The following is a 19,854-nucleotide window of genomic DNA, read 5'->3' on the forward strand; positions in this document are numbered from 1 at the left end:
ATGGCCGAAGGGGAAAGGGACAATGGGACAGCATCCATGGATTTTGTGCTGCTGGGAATACGTGATGTCCCCACGCTCCAGTACCTGCTCTTTCTCCTCTTGCTTATGATCTACTCAGTCACCATGATTGGGAACATCCTCATTGTTGTGCTGGTGGTGGCAGACCGGCATCTGCACACCCCCATGTACTTCTTCCTGGGCAATCTGTCCTCCTTGGAGACCTGCTACAGCTCCACCATCCTGCCACGGTTGCTGGCCAGCTTCTTGTCTGGGGAGAGCAGCATCTCTGCTCACGGCTGCATGGCTCAGTTCTACTTCTTTGCTTCCCTTGCAACTACTGAGTGTTACCTTCTGGCGGCCATGTCCTACGATCGGTACTTGGCCATATGCCAGCCTCTGCTCTATGCCAGCCTCATGACCTGGAAGGTCTCTTTACACCTGGCAGCTGCATCTTGGCTAGGGGGTTCACTGCTGCTGGTGGTAGTCACAGTGTTCTTATCCCAGTTGCAGTTCTGTGGCCCCAAGGCGATTGACCACTTCTTCTGTGATTTTACCCCATTGCTGGAGCTTGCCTGCAGTAACACCAAAGCAGTCACAATTGTTTCTTTCATATTTGGTATCTTGGATGTAGTTTTTCCCTTCCTTTTTACACTGGCCTCCTACATGTGCATCATAGCTGCCATCCTGAGGATCCCGTCCAGCACGGGCAGACAGAAGGCCTTCTCTACCTGCTCCTCTCACCTCACTCTTGTTATCATTTTCTATGGCACCCTCTTTGTTGTCTACATGCTGCCTAGAAGAGCCCCACTGAGGCAGCTCAACAAAGTGTTCTCCTTTTTCTACACCATCCTGACGCCCCTGGTCAATCCCCTCATCTACAGCCTGCGGAACAGGGAGGTCAAGGAGGCCATCAGGAAAGTGCTCAGGAGAGCCCTGGCCTGCACCCAGAGCTCATGCTCCCTTGGTGACGCAGGCAAAAGATGCTTCTAGCTCCTTTGGAAGCTCTGGATACCAGCTGGCTCTTCCAAAGCACATGCCACTGAGTCCTCTTGTGAAGTGGCAAAGGGAAGAAAGCAAAAGGTCCTTGGAGAGAAATATCATTGTTTAAAAAAAAATGTTGAAAATGTCATGGGTTTGCTTTTTCCTTGAAAATAAACACCTTGGTGGTCTTATGTGGGGAACTATTGAAATATCAGGATTGAATAAGAAGCCTTTGCTTATCCTGCTGCAAGGGGAGGTGGAGAGGCTGGAGCGAGGGGAGCAGTTCCTCTGTCTGAGGGCTGAAACAAGGTCATAGCCTGGATCTCCCCCCACACACACACCTTTCCCTCCCCTGTTCCTGGCAGAAGTGAGCAAGTCCCTGCTCCAGCTTTTCCCTTCTGGCTCCAGCTCAAGCTTCTCTTCTGTCTTCACCCTACATCTTGGACAGAGACCGTGACAGCCGTTCCCTTGCCCCAGTCTCTTCATCCTTGGAGGATCAGGCTTCCCACCTCAGCCCTCCTTCCCCACTAGAAAGCTGTGACCCATTGTACTGGGCTGGGGTGGAGCTCATTCTCTTCATGGCAGCCTGTAAGGTGCTGTGCTTTGGACTGGGGACCAAAACCGTGTTGATAACACACCAGATGTGTAGCTATTGCTGAGCAGTGTCTGCACAGCATCGAGACCGTCTCTGTTTCTCACATTGCCCTTAGAGTGAGCAGGTTGAGAGTGCACAAGAAATTGGGAGGGGACACAGCAAGGACAGCTGATCCAAACTTACCAGATCTTCCACGTCATATAGCATCATGCTCAGCAACAAAAATGGAGGGGAGGGCTTTTTTCAGTGGATAGCCATTGCTTGGGGACTGGCTGGGCACCAGCGTACTTGTGGAAGCTGGGGAGTGATTGCTTTGGCATCACTTATTACTTTGGGGTTGGGGTTTTTGGGTGGGTTTTTCCTTCTTCCTTCTTCCTCTTTCCTATGTGAAATTCTGGGTGCTATAATTTAAGAAGGATGTGAAGGTCCTTGGATGTTTCCAAAGTAAGACAACACAGCTGGTGACAGGGCTGGATGCCATGTCCTCTGAGGAGCAGCTAAGGTCTCTGGGATTGTCTAGTTTGGAGAAAAGAAGGCTGAGGGGTGACCTGATTGCTCTCTACAGCTTCCTGAGGAGGGGACATGGAGAGGGAGGTGCCGATCCCTGTGATCCGGTGCCAGGATGCCTGGAATGGTTTGAAGCTGCATCAGAGGAGGTTTAGACTAGACATTAGGAAGCATTTCTTTAGAGAGAGGGTGGTCAAACACTGGAACAGGCTTCCTAGAAAGGTGGTCAATGCCCCAAGCCTGTCAGTGTTGAAGAGGCATTTGGACAATACCCTTCCTAATAGGCTTTCATTTTTGGTCAGCCCTGAAGTGGTCAGGCAGTTGGACTAGATGATCATTGTAGGTGCTTCCAAACTGAACTATCCTATCCTATCCTATCCTATCCTATCCTATCCTATCCCATCCCATCCCATCCTATCCTATCCTATCCTATCCCATCCTATCCCATCCTATCCTATCCTATCCTATCCTATCCCATCCCATCCTATCCATTTATGATGCCACCCTTACTGGCCTCTCCTTCAACCCTCATGCACAAGGGCTGACCCAGCTTGTCCCCTTCCCCACTGAGGAGCTCCATACATCCAAGTAGCCTCTTTACTTTGAAGAAACTTCACTCTGGATCCTCCCAGCCCGTGTCTCCTGAAAGCCTCTATCCATCTGTGGTGGTTGGACTGTGGCTACCCACCAGGTGCCCACCAAGCTGCTCTACCACTCCCCCTCCTCAACAGGGCAGAGGGAGAAAACACACCAAAAAGCTTGTGGGTCAGGATGAGGACAGGGAGATCACTCACCAATTACCGTCATGGGCAAAACAGACTTAACTCAGGGAGATTAATTTAACTTATTGCCAATCAAATCAGAATGGGGTAATGAGAAATAAAATCAAATCTTTAGACACCTTCTCCAGAAACCTCCCTTATTCCTGGGCTCAAATTCACTCCCAATTTTCTCTGCCTTTTCCTCCGCAGCAGCACAGGGGTTAGGGAAATGGAGGTCACGGTCAGTTCATCACATGTTGCCTCTGTCACTCCTTCCTCCTCACACTCCTCTTCCCACAGGAGATAGTCCTTCATGAACTTCTCCAACATGGGTCCTTCCCACGGTGCGGGGTGCTCCATGGGCTGCAGGGCGGATATCTGCTCCACTGTGGTCCTCCATGGGTGGCAGCGGGACAACCTGCATCATCATGGTCTTCACCATGGGCTGCAAGGGAATCACTGCTCCGGCACCTCGAGCACCTCCTCCCCCTCCTTCTTCACTGACCTTGGTGTCTGCAGAGGTTTTTCTCTCATATAGTCTCACCCCTCTCTTCCAGCTGCTGTTGTGCAGCAGTTGTTTCCCCATCTTAACTATGTTACTGCAGAGGTGCTATCACCATCACTGTGGTGGGTCCATCTTAGAGCTGGCTGGAACTGGCTCTGCCTCACATGATGGGGCAGCTTCTGGCATCTTCTCACAGAAGCCACCCCTGCACACCACCCTCCCCACTACCCATACCTTGCCACATTAACCCAATACAAATCCCTCAACATCCTTTATATGATGTACCCTCGACCAATCTAGGATGTCTTAGATCTCAGTGTATGACTGCTGCTTGACGTGTTCAGTGTGGTTTGAACGTTGGAAAATAGATATTGTTGGCCTGGCTTGCACTTCTGACCCTTTAATTTCTTTTTAAATCCTGGAGCTTCTGTGTGTGATCTAGCCTTTGAGGGAGGAAACACAGAAACATAGGCAGGAAGGACTGAAGTGGAGGATTCTGAGAGGAGACCAAAAAGCAAGGAGCAGGACGTCAGGACAGCGGGACAGAAGGTTTTGACCTGCTGGGTGCCCCGCTTGGAAGAATCCCCTGGGATATGGCCCTGAAGAGAAAAAGGGTGCAGGGAGCTGTCTGATGGTTAACAATCTCCTCTTCAATCTCCAGAACGGTCCACCCGGACATGCAGGAATTCAAGAAAGGGTGGCAGGAGGCTGGCATGGATGAGAACAGAGCTCCTGCCAGAAACCAAGCATGAAGAGGAAGCAGAGAGAAGGTGGAAGGTGGCTGCCTTCCAGCCTCAATGGTTCTGTGATTCTGTGCTGGAGAGAGCCATTTGCACATGTGTCTGTTTGTCTGTGCATGGGGGAGCTGGGGGGGACGAGGAGATCCTGGAGCCAACGCCCAGATAGCTGGAGGACCTAAGACTAGCTTCTGGAGACATCCTTATTGTTTGAGTGTCTATATACGTATATATTTTCCCATAACATAGCCTACCATACAAACACCCAACCCTCATTTACCCTTTCTCCACTGTGGAGGGTTGACCCTGGCTGGACGCCAGGTGCCCACCAAAGCCACTCTGTCACTCCCCCTCCTCACCTGGACAGGGGAGAGAAAATATAACAAAAGGCTCATGGGTTGAGATACGAACAGGGAGAGATCATTAAACAATTATCTTCACAGTCAAAGCAGGCTCAACTTGGGAAAATTAATTTAATTTATTACCAATAAAATCAGAGACAAGTAAATGCTGGGTTTGTAATCTTGTGTGCTGTTTTGGAGATTGTGTTCATGATAATTCCTTCCTGGGTCTATAGAGCCCTGAAACTCCTCATGCTCTTATCTTGGGAAAGATTTGACCATCACGGTCAGCTATCTGCAATAGGCATTAATTACCAGATGACCAAATGGAGATTCAGTCAAGGGAACCCTGAGAAACACGCCCAGGATTACTCAGCATCAGAGCCACCTTGCCATTGCCTTTGCCTACCTGTCATCACTGCCTCCACTTGCCTGCTCTAACCAGCCCCAGAGTTGCTTTGTCAGGGATGGCCCTCAGGGGGACCCATTAATGCTCCAAGAAACTGTGGAGTTTGCATTGGACTGTGACTTCTGGAGAGGTTTCATCAGCTTCCTCTCAGGGTCTGAGCTTCATGGACTCATCCCCAAACCCACCAGAGGGGTCATTAACATGCCGCCTTGGGCTGGGCCTCTGCTGCTGGTCTCCTGGGATGGAGGGAGCTCATGGCAAGTGGGCTGTGCTGCAGAGAGACATCTCTGGCCAGGAGCAGCTCCTCTGCAGAGCACAGCATGGCTGAGGGCACTGCCAGGGTATCTCAGGGAGATGAGCAAGGCAGATGAAGAGCTTAGAGGTGGTCAGGACTGGGAGGCTGACTGAGAGCTGAAAAGAAGAGAAAGCTTTGCAGCCCTTGACACGGTAAGTCTCTGGGTTCAGGGCAATGCAGCTGTAGTTCCTGGAGGCATCTCCTCAAGCTGGCACAGCTCACAGCTCCTGGGATCTGTAAGGAGGGGGCTTTTTTAGGCAATTTTGAATAGCTGTGTAGCCACAGCTTTCAGCTGGAGGTGCCCAGGGTTGTACTTCAGAGGATGGTCTCTCCACACCAGGGGAATCTTCTGCCTTCCAGTGTCAACTCTCAGCCTGCCCGGGGAGCTCCCCAGGGCACTGCAGGGAGAAGCTGTGGGTGGAAGGAGCGACCCCCTGGAAGGGCAGGGCAGGGTCCTTCTGCTCTTGAGAGGGTGCTGTGTGGTCAGGGCTGTTCACAGCTCCAGATCACCCCTGGGACATTTCCCAGGGCATTTTTCAAGGAGCATGGAGATCCCCTTGGGCAGTGCCCTGGTGCCAGGAGGGGTCTGCAGGGCAGAGCTGAGCACACAGAGGGTGGGATGGGCTCTGGGCACAGGGACAGGGAGGAGAGGTGTGGGCAGAGCACCAGCTCCTGGCAGGGACAGCTCCAGGCAGCAGAGACATGGGCAGGGAGTGGGAGGAAACTGCAGCCAAGCCCTGGACTAGGCTGCCTTCAAGCTGCTCTCTTGTGGTCCCTCACTCTAGATGTCTGCTGGGCGTTGTCTGCTGAGCCATGAGCTGACTCTGCCTTTAGGACATCCCATCTTCAGGACATCGGACTGTCTGCTTTGCCTGTGCTGCCGGGCTTGGGAGCTGCCCCAGAAGAGCACGGCTGTGCTGTAGGATCCCAGGGAGTGCTGAGCTTTCCCTTGGAGGTCAGTTCTCTCCTCTCAAAGGCCTTTGCTTCCCTCTGAGAGGGGCTGTGTCCTTCTCTCTCAATCACAACTCCACCTTTATGCTGTGAAAAAAGAACCGTTTGCAGATCTGCTCTTTGAACCAGGACTCCCCATCTCTCATCACAGTCTAGTTTTGGGGTTTTTTTAAAATGTAATTTGTGTGTGAGGTCATCTTCAAGGCATCACAAGGAAAAGTGCAGGGCAGCTGGGTAACAGTCTAAAGGACACTGCATCTCTCCTGACTCTGCACTAAGCTACAAAGAGCTGAGCCTTTTTGCCTGTCCTGTCACATTCCCCTTGCTGTCCTGTTCCCATTTTCCATCCTAAAATGAGTATTTCTACCCCTCAAAAGAACACTCCCCAGATGTGATTGTGGAAAATAAAAACCACAGACAAAATTCTTCTAAGGAAATGCTAAGCCTGTCTTCGGCAGCCTGCACTCTTCTGAGTCATGAGTGCAGAGATTTAATTTCTCCATTAAAGGTGGATTACATCTAACTTCGGTTGTGAATATTGGAGGTGTCACAAACCAGCTCCACGTACCCACTGCAGCTGAGCACAGCTGACTCCTCAGCTCCTCACAACACACTCAGCCAGCACAAACCAGAGAAGGGAAATGCATTTCAATTGGGGGGTGTTTATATGAGAAATGGAGTGGCTTTGCTCAGAGGAAGATGTCCTAATTGTTCCCTGTCCTTTCATTTTGTTCAAACAGACCCCTTGCCAAGAGCCAGCAAATGTCCAACAGCAGCTCCATCACTGAGTTCCTCCTCCTGGCATTCGCAGACACATGGGAGCTGCAGCTCTTGCACTTCTGGCTCTTCCTGGGCATCTACCTGGCTGCTCTCCTGGCCAATGGCCTCATCATCACTGCCATAGCCTGCGACCACCACCTCCACACCCCCATGTACTTCTTCCTCCTCAACCTCTCCCTCCTCGACCTGGGCACCATCTCCACCACAGTGCCCAAAGCCATGGCCAATTCCCTATTGGACATCAGGACCATCTCCTACACAGGATGTGCTGCTCAGGTCTTTCTGATTGTCTTCCTGCTTGGAGCTGAGTACGCCCTTCTCACTGTCATGGCCTATGACCGCTACGTTGCCATCTGCCAACCCCTGCACTACGGGACCCTCCTGGGCAGCAGAGCTTGTGTCCACATGGCAGCAGCTGCCTGGGGCAGTGGGTTTCTCGATGCTGTGCTGCACACGGCCAATACATTTTCTATACCACTCTGCCAGGGTAATGCTGTAGACCAATTCTTCTGTGAAATCCCCCAGATCCTCAAGCTCTCCTGCTCAGACACCTACCTCAGGGAAGCTGGGATTCTTATTTTAAGCTGTTTTTTAGGTTTTGGCTGTTTTGTTTTCATTGTGGTGTCCTATGTGCAGATCTTCAGGATTGTGCTGAGGATCCCCTCTGAGCAGGGAAGGCACAAAGCCTTTTCCACGTGTTTCCCTCACCTGGCTGTCGTCTCCCTGTTTGTCACCACTGGCCTATTTGCTCACCTGAAACCCCCCTCCATCTCCTCCCCATCCCTGGACCTGGTGGTGGCAGTTCTGTACTCAGTGGTGCCTCCAGCAGTGAACCCCCTCATCTACAGCATGAGGAACCAGGAGCTCAAGGATACCCTCAGGAAACTAATTCAATGGACCTTACACCACCAACTGTAATTTGTCTCCCCTTCTCTGCAGAGTGCCCAGGGTATATTTTAAGCCAGTACTCTGGGGGTTTTTTTCTCTGATAATCATCATTAGAGGTAATTGCCTGGGTTCATAGCACTTCTCTTGAGGCTCTGTCCTATTGTGTCTGATCCTTGAAGAGCCATGTGTCACCTTTTGCCTTCCTAATAGCCTCTCTGCAATAAAAGGGGATCTCCTGAGGGAGGTGCCTGCAGCCTGGGCTCTCCTTGATAGAGTTGTGGCTAAGAACAAGTGTGTTAGCTTTGCATGGCAAGGTTTTGGTAGCGGGGGGCTACAGGGGTGGCTTCTGTGAGAAGCTGCTAGAAGCTCCCCCTGTGTCTGATAGAGCCAATGCCAGCTGGCTCTAAGACAGGCCTGCCACTGGCCAAGGCCAAGCCAATCAGCGCCTCTGGGATAACATATTTAAGAAGAAGAAAAACACTTAGAGAGAGAGCTTTTGCAGCTGGAGAGAGGAGTGAGAAGATGTAAGGAACTCTGCAGACACCAAGGTCAGTGCAGATGGAGGGGGAGGAGGTGCTCCAGGCGCCAGAGCAGAGATCCCCCTGCAGCCCATGATGAAGACCATGGTGAAGCAGGCTGTCCCCCTGCAGCCCATGGAGGAAGGATGAGGGCGTGTAGAGATTCCACCTGCAGCCCATGGAGGACCCCACGCCGGAGCAGGTGGAGGCACCCGAAGGAGGCTGTGGCCCATGGGAAGCCCATGCTGGAGCAAGTTCCTGGCAGGACCGGTGGACCCGTGAAGAGGGGAGCCCACGCCAGGGCAGGTTTGCTGGCAGGACTTGTGACCTCGTGGGGGACCCCACGCTGGAGCAGTTTGCTCCTGAAGGTCTGCACCCTGTGAGAGGGACTCCATGCTGGAGCAGGGGAAGGATGAGAGGAGTCCTCCCCCTGAGGATGAAGAAGCGGCAGAAAGATCGTGTGATGAACTGACCGTAACCCGCATTCCCTGTCCCCCTGTGCCATTGAGGGGGGCAGAGATTGAAGCCGGGAGTGAAGTTGAGCCCAGGAAGATGGGAGGGGTGGGGGGAAGTGTTTTAAGAGTTGATTTTATTTTCTCATTCCTCTACTCTGTTTTGCCTAGTAATAAATTAGATGAATTCCCTCTCTAAGTTCGGTCTGTTTTGCTCGTGACAACAATTAGTGAGTGATCTCTCCCTGTCCTTATCTCGAACCACAAGCATTTTGTTATACCTTTTCTCCCCTGTTTGGTGAATGAGGGGAGTGAGAGAGTGGCCCTGGTGGGCACCTGGCCTCCAGCCAGGGTCAACCCACCACAACAAGCCAGAGGAACTGGACTTCCGAAGTCTCTTCCACCTTGTTTTCTCCTTCTCTTTGGGGAAATAATCTCATGGTATCACTGTTAGACACCAAGCACTTAGTTGAAGGCTCTCGTCTTGGTGTCCAGGGGCATTGGAAATGGTGCACGAGCTCCCAGTCCCCTTCCTCAGGCTGTCACAGGTATGACGGGGCTGATGGCACAGGTCCGACCCTGTGGAAAGGAATCTGGTGTGGTCAGGAGAGGATGGGGACACTGCAGGTACTGTGGGGTGGGAAGTGAATGGAGACTCAGAAGGTGAAAGACCCTGAGATGAAGTGCCCCCAGGGCAGAGCACTCACTCCAGGTACCCGCAAAGAAAGACTCTGCAGTGCTGTGGGAGTCCGTGAAGATGCAGCAGGCACAGGGCAGGAGAGTGAAGAGATGCAGGAGGTGCCTGAGGAGCCACAGGGCCAGGACTCTGCTGGTGTCCTGGGGAGCAGGGCTGGCGGGGAGGCAGAGTGGGGCAAAGGCGGTCAGGGCTGGGGATCCCCTGCAGCGTCAATGCAGGAGAGGCCGAGAGGGAGTGGCCTGCGCTGGCACTTGGGGCCAGCTGAAGGCCTGGGGCCGATGGGGAGGCTGAGCCCCCCCCTCTGCCTCCCAGCAGCTGCTGTGCCCTTCCGAGGGGCTGGGGCTGGGGGGTGAGTGCCCAGAGCTCTGCAGCAGCCCAGACTGCCAGCCCAGACTGGGCTGCTCTGCTGGGCTGCGCTGGGGAGAGGGCAGGGAAGGTGGGGGAGAGCCGGGGAGGGGATGGGCTGGACTGGAAAGTGCCCAGGACAGGAACAGCCTGATGTTATCGGAGCTCTGTGACCCTCCAGGGGGAGGACCCGCTCCAGTGGGCCTGTGGAGCAGAGCCTGATCTCCTCGAGAAGGAAGCAAGTCATCACAGGTGCAGGAGAGAGGAGCTGCTCTGTGCCATGTTCCCTGGACACGCTGGGGAAGCTGCCCCAGGGCAATTGGGAGAAACCGCCCCACGCATCGTCCATTTCCCTCGCTGGCCATACACCCAGCCCTGGGGAGGGACCTTGGTTGTGGGGCCAGCTCCGTCCTCCTGCTGGGCTCAGTGCCTGTCCTGGGGCACGGCCAGCCCGGTGCCGTCTCTCTTCTGTCCCACACCCTGCAGATCCCACCGCACGGCTGACTGCTGACACCTGCATGGGACACGACCGAGGTTGTGCAGGGGCAGGTATTGGTGGGGGGCTGCCAAATGGAGGGCTGCTGCGGGTGGAGGCATGGAGGGCTGCCACGGGGACTGTGCTGCTGGAGACGTTTCCCCACCCCAGGAACGCACCCTGCTCTATCTAGTGCCTGCACTGCAGGGCCGGGGGGCCATGTTGGGCAGCAGGGCTTGGCCAGCCCAGCTGAGGAGGTCTCCTCTTCTTGCCCCACGCTCTTCAGCCCACTGTCAGCCTATAGGCATTGCCACAGTGCCTCTGCGCTGGCTGCTGGGTGTCTCCATGTGCCCTGCTCTGAGCCCATGCAGGGACCTGCCGTGGGTGTCTCTGCTGGTCAGCATGGCCTGCCTGCACAGTCCCAGGAGATCCTGGACAGGCTGCCCTTGGTGATGGGCTGTGATGGTCCTCAGCCCACAGCAGGTTCTGAGCACCAGCCCAGGAATGCTTCCCTGGGGATGAGTGCCTCACGCTGTGCTGGCTGCATGTGTGAGCCTCGGGGGATGTCCTCACACTATGGTTCTTCTGGGTACAAAAGGGGAACCGTCGTCTCCCAAAGTGATTTCAGCTGGGTGGGAGCTGTCAGTGTTGCAGAAAGGCTGGCACACAGAAAGACTATTTGAAAAAGGACAATCATTTCATTGGGCTCTAGTCCCAACCCCTCCTCAGACAGCTCCTGATACATCAGGTGCTCAGGGCCTTGTCTCAACAAATTTGGAATATCTCCACTGGCTGAGATCCCACCATCTCCCCCGGGCCCTGGCTCCAGTGTTTGGCTCTGAGGGCTTTCTCAAAACAGGGCAGCTCTCTCAGCCTCTCCTTGGACATAACGTGCTCCAGGCCCCGACCACCCTTCTGGCCACTGCTGGAAAATCTCCACTCGGTCAGGGTCGGTCTGGCTGCTGCTGTGGACCAGAGGCTGGATCATGAGCTGTCCTGGTTTCAGCTGAGACAGAGTTAATTGTCTTCCCAGCAGCCAGTCTGGGGCTGTGTTTGGGATTTGTGCTGGAAACAGTGTTGATAACATAGAGATGTTTTTGTTACACAGAGATGTTTTTGTTGTTGCTGAGCAGGGCTTACACAGAGTCAAGGTCTTTTCTGGACCTTCCACTGAAAGCTGCCCCCAGAGCTCCACCAGGGCCGGTGTTTCCTGTCAGCTGAAGGAGCCGTCTGTCCTGTGAGACAGTCCCGCACGGGCTCTGGAGATGGGAGGGAACTGGAGGCTCTCACAGCTCTGGCGGCCCAGCTCTGGCTGGGCTGTTTGTCCCTCCCCGGGTGCCTTCCTGGTGCGCCTGGGGATCCCTGCCCTGGAACACGCCAGGAGCACAGGCACCACTGCTACAGGAGACATGCCGCCACAGCTGCTCCGCCCACCAGCTGCCGGGGGAAGTCCCGCCCCCTCCCAGCAGCCACAGGGGCCACTTGCCCCGCAAGTCCCTCTCCTCTCCTGGGCATGTGCTCTGCTGGGATTGGCTGGTAGCACCGGCCACCCCTGCCGGCTTACATCAGACCCGAAAGGCCCTTCCCATACACACACTGCGGCCGCCATTTTGCTCTGGCCACCCTTCCAGGACAGTGGGTGCCGCCATTACGTGGCCGTGAGCCGCCATCTTGGTGAACAGCATACTGCTCTGTGATTGGCTAGCGGCCATTTCTTGACATCGTCACCCTCGTGTGCTCTCAAGCAGCCCCTATGATTGGCTGGCAGGACCAGCTGCCCCGTCCTGCTGTCCTCAGGGGCACATCACAAAGGAAGCGCCCTGTCATTACATAGAGGGAGGAGGCCGCTTCTGCCTGCCTCCTTTCATCCTGCCTGGTGACTGGCTGGCAGCCATTGTTGACAGCATCATAGCCAGGTGTTCTCAGGCAGCCTTGCAATTGGCTGCCTTTCTTCTTTGGACCAGGAAGTGCTCAAATAGGAAAAGAGATACCATATATATGATATATAGAAAGAGATTTATAACAGGGGGTGTATAATTATATTAATAAATTTATTTATTTATTTATAAATAGATACAATAATATATCATTAATTATAATAATAATATAATATATTTTATAACATATTAATTATATTAATTATTATATAATGATATATGCGGTTTTTACATATACATTTCTAAAGCTACAGAAAGAGCTTGTTAGGTCACAGCTGCTGGAGTAGTTGATAGGCCAAGAGTAGCCTCATGGCTTGTGTAGATGCTTGTGAGGTCCCTGGAGACTAAATACCTCAACAACGAGTACATGGCATATAGGAGGATATGTGCTTGTGAGGTCACTCTCAGCTGAGGAGCTGATAGGCCCGGAGCAGGCCCATGGACTGTGTAGGTTGTTGTGAGGTCACTGCTTCCCGAATAGCTGACAGGGCAGGAGCAGGCAGATGGTCTGTGTGGGCGGTTGTGAGGTCACTGGTTCCCAGGTAGCTGGAAGGCCAGGCGAAGGCCAAAAGCTTGTGTAGGGGTTGGTGAGATCATTAGTGCCTGAGCACTTGATAGGCCAGGAGAAGGCCCGTGGGCTGTGCAGGTTCTCATGAGGTCTCTCTTGCCTGAGGAGCTGATAGGCCAGGAGCAGGCTTATGGATAGTGTAGGTGCTTGTGAGGCTCCTGGTGCCTGAGGAGGTGATAGGCCAGGAGCTGGCAGATGTCTGGTGAATGTCCTTGTGATGTCAGTGGTGCCTGAGTACCTGATAAGCCAGGAAGAGGCACATGGCAGTGGTAGATGCTATGACATCACCTGTGGCTGAGTAGTGGATAGGCCAGGAGTATGCCCATGACTTGTGCATGAGCTCGTCATTTCCCTGGTGCTGGAGTAGCTTTTAGGCCAAGAGCAGGGATATGGCTTATGTGGGTGCTTCTGATGTCATCAAAATAATCATTTAGACCCCACCCAAATAGGGCTTTTTGGAAGAACCAACGTCAGCAGAAGCCTGTACACAGCGCGCACACACACACACACACACACACACGTGTGACAGTGTGACCCATGAGCACACAGCAGCAGGAGTAGGAGGGTGTGAGGTCACGGTCACTGTAACTCCCAAGCAGAGAGCGCTGGCAGTGGGAGGGCTGTGAGGTCACCATCAGTCTAAGTGCTGCTCAGAGAGCGGTGGCACTAGGAGGGTGTGAGGTGACGTCAGCAACGGCAGCCCGTGGCCGTGGGGCTCGGTGCCGAGCAGGTGTGTGCATCAGAGGGGCATGCCGGGGGCCGGGAGCTGCCCAGCCCCGTGCCTGCGAGGCCGAAGGAGCAGCCCCTGCAGCCCTGGCTGGAGCAGTCGGGGTGGGGGTGGCTCCGGGGCCCCGCAGGGATGTGCCTGGGCACGGTGCCAGGAGGAAACCACAGACTGCCTGCTGGGGCGCTGCGGGGGGAGCGCGGCGAGCGCTGCCAGGCCACGTGGGCTGTGGTTTGTGCACCTGCAGGCTCCGGCTCCCGATCTGCCTGCGGGGAATAACGGCCCCTGGGTGACACGCAGAGAGTCAGGGACACGTCTGAGCCTCGGGGCTGCGTGTCTGCTGCCAGGGCAGGGACATGTCCCAGCTCGGGCTCCTGCGAGGGACCCGCCGTGGGGCTCTGCGGGGAGGGATGGGCAAGCCAGCACTCCTGGCATGGAGCTCTTCCCCTGGCCGAGGACTTTTCCTGGCTGCTGTTCCCAGCACAGCGGGGGCTGTAGCAGGGGCAGGGGCTGTTTCTTTTCCAAGCTGACACAGACCCCGGAGCAGTCCCAGCTGCGTGGTTCCCATGGCTTGGCGGTGCCTGGACACTCACGCCTTGGCTTCTTGGGTGAACCCAGCAGAGGAGATGCTCATTGCTCCCCGTGCCCACAGCAGGGGCCAAGGGGTGACAAACCCATTTCCCCTCCACACCCAGCTTGTCCCGTGACAATCCCCCACTGCAGTGATGATGACACCCGCAGCGAAACATCTATGTCCCTCATATATGGTCATGAACGGTGCTGGAGAAGTTCATTGGAGGGCTTGGCTGTGTCGGAGGGGAGATCACTCCCGATAACGTCTAAGAAGGTGCTGCTGCTTTGATTGGCTCCTCCTGCAGCTGGGTCGGCATCGACAGAGATATATTACCCTCCCATCATCGTTGTCCCTGTGAGTCCCCAGGAGGCGTGAGAGGGAGTGGGGTTCCGCAGGGCTGTGCCAGCAGGGCAGAAGGCTGAGGATGGGGATGGAGGGACTCCTGTCCCCTCAGGTGCTGTGGCTGCTCCTCTGGCTGCAGCTGTGCAGGGGTAAGTGCTAACATCCTTGTCCCGGAGTTGGGGCCAGCGGGCTCCAGTGGGGTCATCGGGACACCTCTGGGAATGGGGTTGCTTTGAAGGTGCCGCTGAGGTGAGGGGCAGATGTTGCTCCAGTTGATGGAACTTCTGCCTTTGCCTGTGCCTCTCTGGGTGGGAGAGGGAGCTGTGGGCCTGGGGGCATGGGGCTGTACAGGGGTTTCTGGGCTGGTGAGGAGACGGTGCCCTGTGCAGGGCCGGGCACGGTGTGCAGACGGGCATGGGCAGGGGGTCATTGAGGTGGGAGGAGGTGCTTCAGGCTGTGGGGTGGTGAATGGCCCAGCAGGGCCAGAGCTGGGCACCTCCAGCCCTTTGCAGCCCGTGTGGAGAGAAAAGGAAGGGTGAGGGCTCCCATGCTGGTGCCTGTGACTCAGCCTGGTCAGGAAGGACCTCCAGACCTGTGGTCTGTGGCTCAGTGCTCTCCTGACTGTTCCCATGTTGGTGTTTGAAGGTGCTGCGGAGGTGAGGCTGGAAAATGGTGGTGGACGCTGTGCTGGAAGAGTGGAGGTGAAACAACGAGGCCGGTGGGGGACCGTGTGTCATTATGACTGGGACATGTCTGATGCTGCAGTGGTTTGTAAGCAACTGGGCTGTGGGTCTGCTGTTAAAGCTCATGGTGATCCAGACTTTGGAAAAGGATCTGGCCCCGTTTGGATGTCTGGTGTTCAGTGTCTTGGAACCGAGTCTGCCCTGTCTGACTGCAAAAACACAGGAAGGAATAGACAATACTGTTTTCACTTTCGGGATGCTGGAGTGACATGTTCAGGTAAGGGGCCAGCCCGTTCCCACCTTTGTGGCCAGGGTCAGGAAAGGGACCTGGCTGTGCCCTCAGGGAAACATGGGGGTACTGGAGAAGTACCCAGTGTGGCCAGTCACCCTGCTGAGCTGGGACTGTCATTGCTGGTTTCCCTGGTCCCTGAGGAAAGCCCAGGGGGAACCTGCCACTGCCTGACCCCTGGTGTGGCTCAGCCCACCCTCCGTGGGTGCCTGGGGCGGGAAATGAATGCCCACCCTGCCCCGCAGTCTCTGTTGGTTCCCAACTTTCTCCTCCTGTACACACAGGAGCTGTCTGGCAGCACCGAGGACCTGGTTCCCCCATGCCAGAGGCACTGGGAGCAGCTCACGTGGCCACCCACAGCCCCACGGAAGGGCCCTGGGTCATCGGGGACTTCTGGGTTGTGTTCCCTCGCAGGCCTGAGTCCCCCAAAGCAGAGGGTCTGCTGAGAGGGGAGCAGCACTGGGCTTGGGCAGAAGAGCAGGGTGGCCCATGGCCACCTCATGCCTCTTCCAGGGTCACCCCATGAGAGCCAGCCCAGAGGGAAACACCCCTGTGCAGGCAGTGCTGACCTGCTGCCCAGCCTCTCCTGCCTACCCCAGCCCCTGGCTGCCCTGTGTCACAGGGCCTTGGCCAGCACTTGCTGGCTCTCCTTGGTGCCTGTCCTTGCACTGGGAGCTCGTGTCAGCCCAGGGCTGCTCCTCTGCCCGCTCTCCTGCCTTCTGACCAGCCCTTGGCCAGGGCTGTGCACGCCTGGCACTGCACTCTGGCCCTGGCTGAGGACCCTCCCCGGGCAGGTGCTGGAGCTGGGGGCTGGTGCAGACAGTGACTGTAGGTACACCCGCACTGCATCTGTGCCCTGTGACATGTCCCATCTCCCAGCAGTGCCCCAACAGCCCGAGAACCATCTGGGACTGGGGTGCATTTCTGGTGGCTCCAAGGGGTTCCTGCACCTGGCCCTGAGCTGGGTGGGGCAGAGCTGGCTGCAACAGCCAACAGCACCTGGGCCCATCTCCTTGGGGCCAAGAGCTCTGGGTGCTGCAGGGCCTGGGGCCAGTTCCTGGCAGCCCAGGGTCTTCAGAATAGCAGTAGTTGACTTAAGTGGTGCCTGTGGCTGTGGGTTTGGGAGAAAAGCCAGCCCCTGAGTGCTGTGCTGATTTCTGAAGAGTGGTTGGGGGGTGTGTGGTGTGTTTGTGCCATCAGCACCCACTGGCAGATGCTGGTGTGTTCGTGGGACTCTTTCCCTGTGGCTAACTTGGAGATGGGGTGAGGCATGGTCAGGCAACTGCCAGAGGGCTCTGGGACCTCACGGGGGTCTTTGGTTGCTCCAGGATTTGTCCAGCTGGTTGGAGGGGACAGCCCCTGCTCAGGACGAGTGGAGATCCGTGACGGGAACCAGTGGAAAGCTGTCTGTGACTCAGACTTTGGTCCCAAAGCCGCTGACGTGGTCTGTGGGGAGCTGCAGTGCGGCGTAGCCCTGTCCATGCCTGGGGCAGCTCATTTTGGAAAAAGTGGTGGTTCCATCTGGGACAGAGAGCTGCAGTGTTTGGGGAATGAATCCGTTCTTGCCTTCTGCCCAAGAGGGTCCCCCAGGGACCAGCCCTGCACCCAAGCCAACACTGCCGGTCTCACCTGCACAAGTAAGGACTCAGGGTGGGGTGTTGAATGCTGAGTGTGAGCTGGGGACAGGGAGCAGGATGGGGCCTGTGCTGTGCTGGGTGTGAAGGCAAGAGGGGTGATGTGGTTTTCTGCAGCCCTAAGAGACTGCAGAAGGAGCAGAAAGGAAGGCTGTCCCTCTGGACTGTCCCCCAGCTACCGACGCTGTAAGAGCACCAACGCAGCCTCTCTCATCTTCCTCTGTCCCCAGAGTACACAGGGTTCAAGCTGGTGAATGGCAGCACAGCTTGTGATGGAAGAGTGGAGGTCCAGGTGCTGGGGACCTGGGGCACCCTCTGTGCTTCCCATTGGGACCTCTTGGATGCCCACGTTCTCTGTCGCCACCTCAACTGTGGGTTTGCTGAGTCCATTCCTGGAGGAGGGCACTTTGGGAGAGGCACGGGCCCCACCTGGAGAGAGTCATTCCACTGTGATGGGACTGAAGGCCACCTGGGACAGTGCCCAGTGACTGCCCTGGGAGCCTCACCATGCTCCCACGAGAATGTCGCTGCTGTCATTTGCTCAGGTGAGTGGTGGGAAAACACTGTGTTGACTCCATTTTCCCCTTGGCTGTGACATGGCCACCCAAAGCAAGGGACCCCATGGCAGCAGCAGGGTGAATTTCTCCCTGGAGAAACCCCAGCTTCACCAGGAGTGATGTGGAGATCTTGATGTGCTCAGACTGAGCACTCTGATGTGGGAGAGCTGAGGACTGAGCCAGGCCTGGGGTCCCCTGCTCTCATGATGCGGGGGCTGTGGGGCTCAGCTCCATCCCTCCGGCTGCAGACAGCCCTGTCCCAGACCCACAGAGCCCAATCCCACACCCAGAGGGGCTGCCCGCCTGTCCCCAGCAGCAGCAGCAGCAGCAGCAGAGCAGGGGTGTGAGCTGCAGAGCAGGACTGGGCTTTGCCCTGGCTTCTGCTCAGCTCAAGACCCAAGCTGGGCCTGTTTGGTCAGAAAGGGCCCCCTCGCTCTGCTCCCTGCCAGGGACACTGGCTCCCAGTCCCTGTTCCCCAGGGGCGCAGAGAGGGACAGAGATGTGTGTGCTGCCCCGTGTCTCAGCAGTGCCAGTGCCAGCGCTGAGGTTGGGCAAGGCTTGTCCTGGTGCTGCCCATCCCCAGGCCATTGCACCACCTGCTGCTCCCTCCTGCGGGAGCTGCCCCATCTGCCTCAGCAGGGACGTGCTGGGTGGTTCTGCCCCAGCAAGAGCCAAGAGAGTGTCTTGCCCAGGAAGGCTCAGGGACTGGGAAACCAGCAGTGTGGAAACCTGCTCCTGAAGCTCACTGCGGAGGGCTGGGGGCAGGCAGGTGAGCTTCAGGGCACCATGAGGTTTCCAGAGCCTGGAGAGGCACCTCAGGTTCCTGGGCTCTCTGGTGCTGCTGAGGGCTGGGACGTGGCTGCTCTCCCCAGGCTCAGCCAGCTCCGCATCCCTGCGGCTGGTGGGTGGAGGGAGCCGGTGTGACGGGCGAGTGGAGATCTTCCAGCGCGGGACGTGGGGCAGAGTCCTGGATGACCAGTGGGACATGCAGGAGGCCAGCGTGGTGTGTCGGCAGCTGCGGTGTGGAGAGGCAGAGACAGCCTACAACCCCCCGAAGCCTGAGAGAGGACGGGTCCCATGGGGCTGCGAGGGGTGCGGTGCGCAGGGCACGAAGCCAACCTGACCCTCTGCAACACCTCCCTGGCCGAGAGTGTGCTGGCAGCAAGTATTGCAGAGGACGTGGGGGTCGTTTGCTGGGGTGAGTGGCACTGCAGGGGCCCCCCAGGCTCTGGGCTGGGTGGGCACCAGCCCCTGACAGCAACTGGGGTTTCTTCCCACTGCAGGGAGCCGGCAGGTCCGGCTGGTGAACGGGTCCGGGCGCTGTGCTGGGAGAGTGGAGATCTACTACCGGGGCAGCTGGGGGACCATCTGTGATGATGGCTGGACCTGCCGATGCCACTGTCGTTTGCCACCAGCTGGGCTGCGGAGGGCGGTGGAGGCGTTGGCTCTGCTCGGTTTGGGGAAGGCTCCGGGCAGATCTGGCTGGAGAGCGTGAACTGCTCCGGGGCCGAAGCTGCTCTCTGGGACTGCCCGGCAGGGTCCTGGGGGAAGCATGACTGCGGGCACAAAGAGGACGCAGGAGTCGTCTGCTCAGGTCTGTGCTGGGAGCTGGGAGCTGTGGTGGGAGCCCAGTGCCTGGGGAGGCTGGGCCAAGGGGAGAGCTGGCAATGCTCGAGGCTGTCGCTGGCTGCCTCTGAGCCTCTGCCCAAGCCCATCCTGGGGACACCCATGCACAGGTCCCCTCAGTCCCATCAACGGTCTCTGAGGAACTCAGTTGTGCCCAAGGGTTAGTGGGAGGGCAGGGGTGTCGTCCATCAGGGACTTTGTCCATGGTGCAAGGGGGACTTGCTGGCCATGCCTTTGCCTGGCTGAGGACATGCGGGCTGCAGGGGTACCCCTGCTCCCACAGCTCCAGACCAGCCTGTTCCCCCTCGGTGCCTTTCATCCCAGATTTCATGGCCCTGAGGTTGGAGAACAGCACCACCTGCTCCGGGCGCCTGCAGGTTTTCTATAATGGGACATGGGGGAGCGTTTGCTCCAACTCAATGACTCCCAAAACGGTGTCGCTGGCCTGCAAGGAGCTGGGCTGTGGGGATGCAAAATCCTTGGAACGATACCCGACCTCTGGCAGGCTGACTGGCCCCGCCTGGCTGGATCTCGCGTGGAATGTGGGAGAGATACAGCCCTTCTGGCAGTGTCCCCTCCTCCTGCCCTAGGGACCCACAGTCCTGCGATGACCTGCGAGATGAGACCCACCATCACCTGCAACGGTAACTCCTGAGCCACCTGGGCACCAGCATCCCCAGCTC

At 56.6% G+C, this 19,854-nt stretch overlaps 1 protein-coding gene across 1 annotated transcript; it reads left to right on the forward strand.

Moving 5' to 3' along the window:
- LOC129200078 (olfactory receptor 1013-like) lies at positions 1 to 990 on the forward strand. The gene has a single exon (XM_054811331.1). The coding sequence runs from the start codon at positions 1 to 3 to the stop codon at positions 988 to 990; it is 990 nt and encodes a 329-aa protein (XP_054667306.1).
- The last annotated feature ends 18,864 nt before the right edge of the window (positions 991 to 19,854 follow it).

This window comes from Grus americana, assembly GCF_028858705.1.
Source record: "Grus americana isolate bGruAme1 chromosome 27 unlocalized genomic scaffold, bGruAme1.mat SUPER_27_unloc_12, whole genome shotgun sequence".
Lineage (NCBI taxonomy): Eukaryota > Metazoa > Chordata > Aves > Gruiformes > Gruidae > Grus > Grus americana.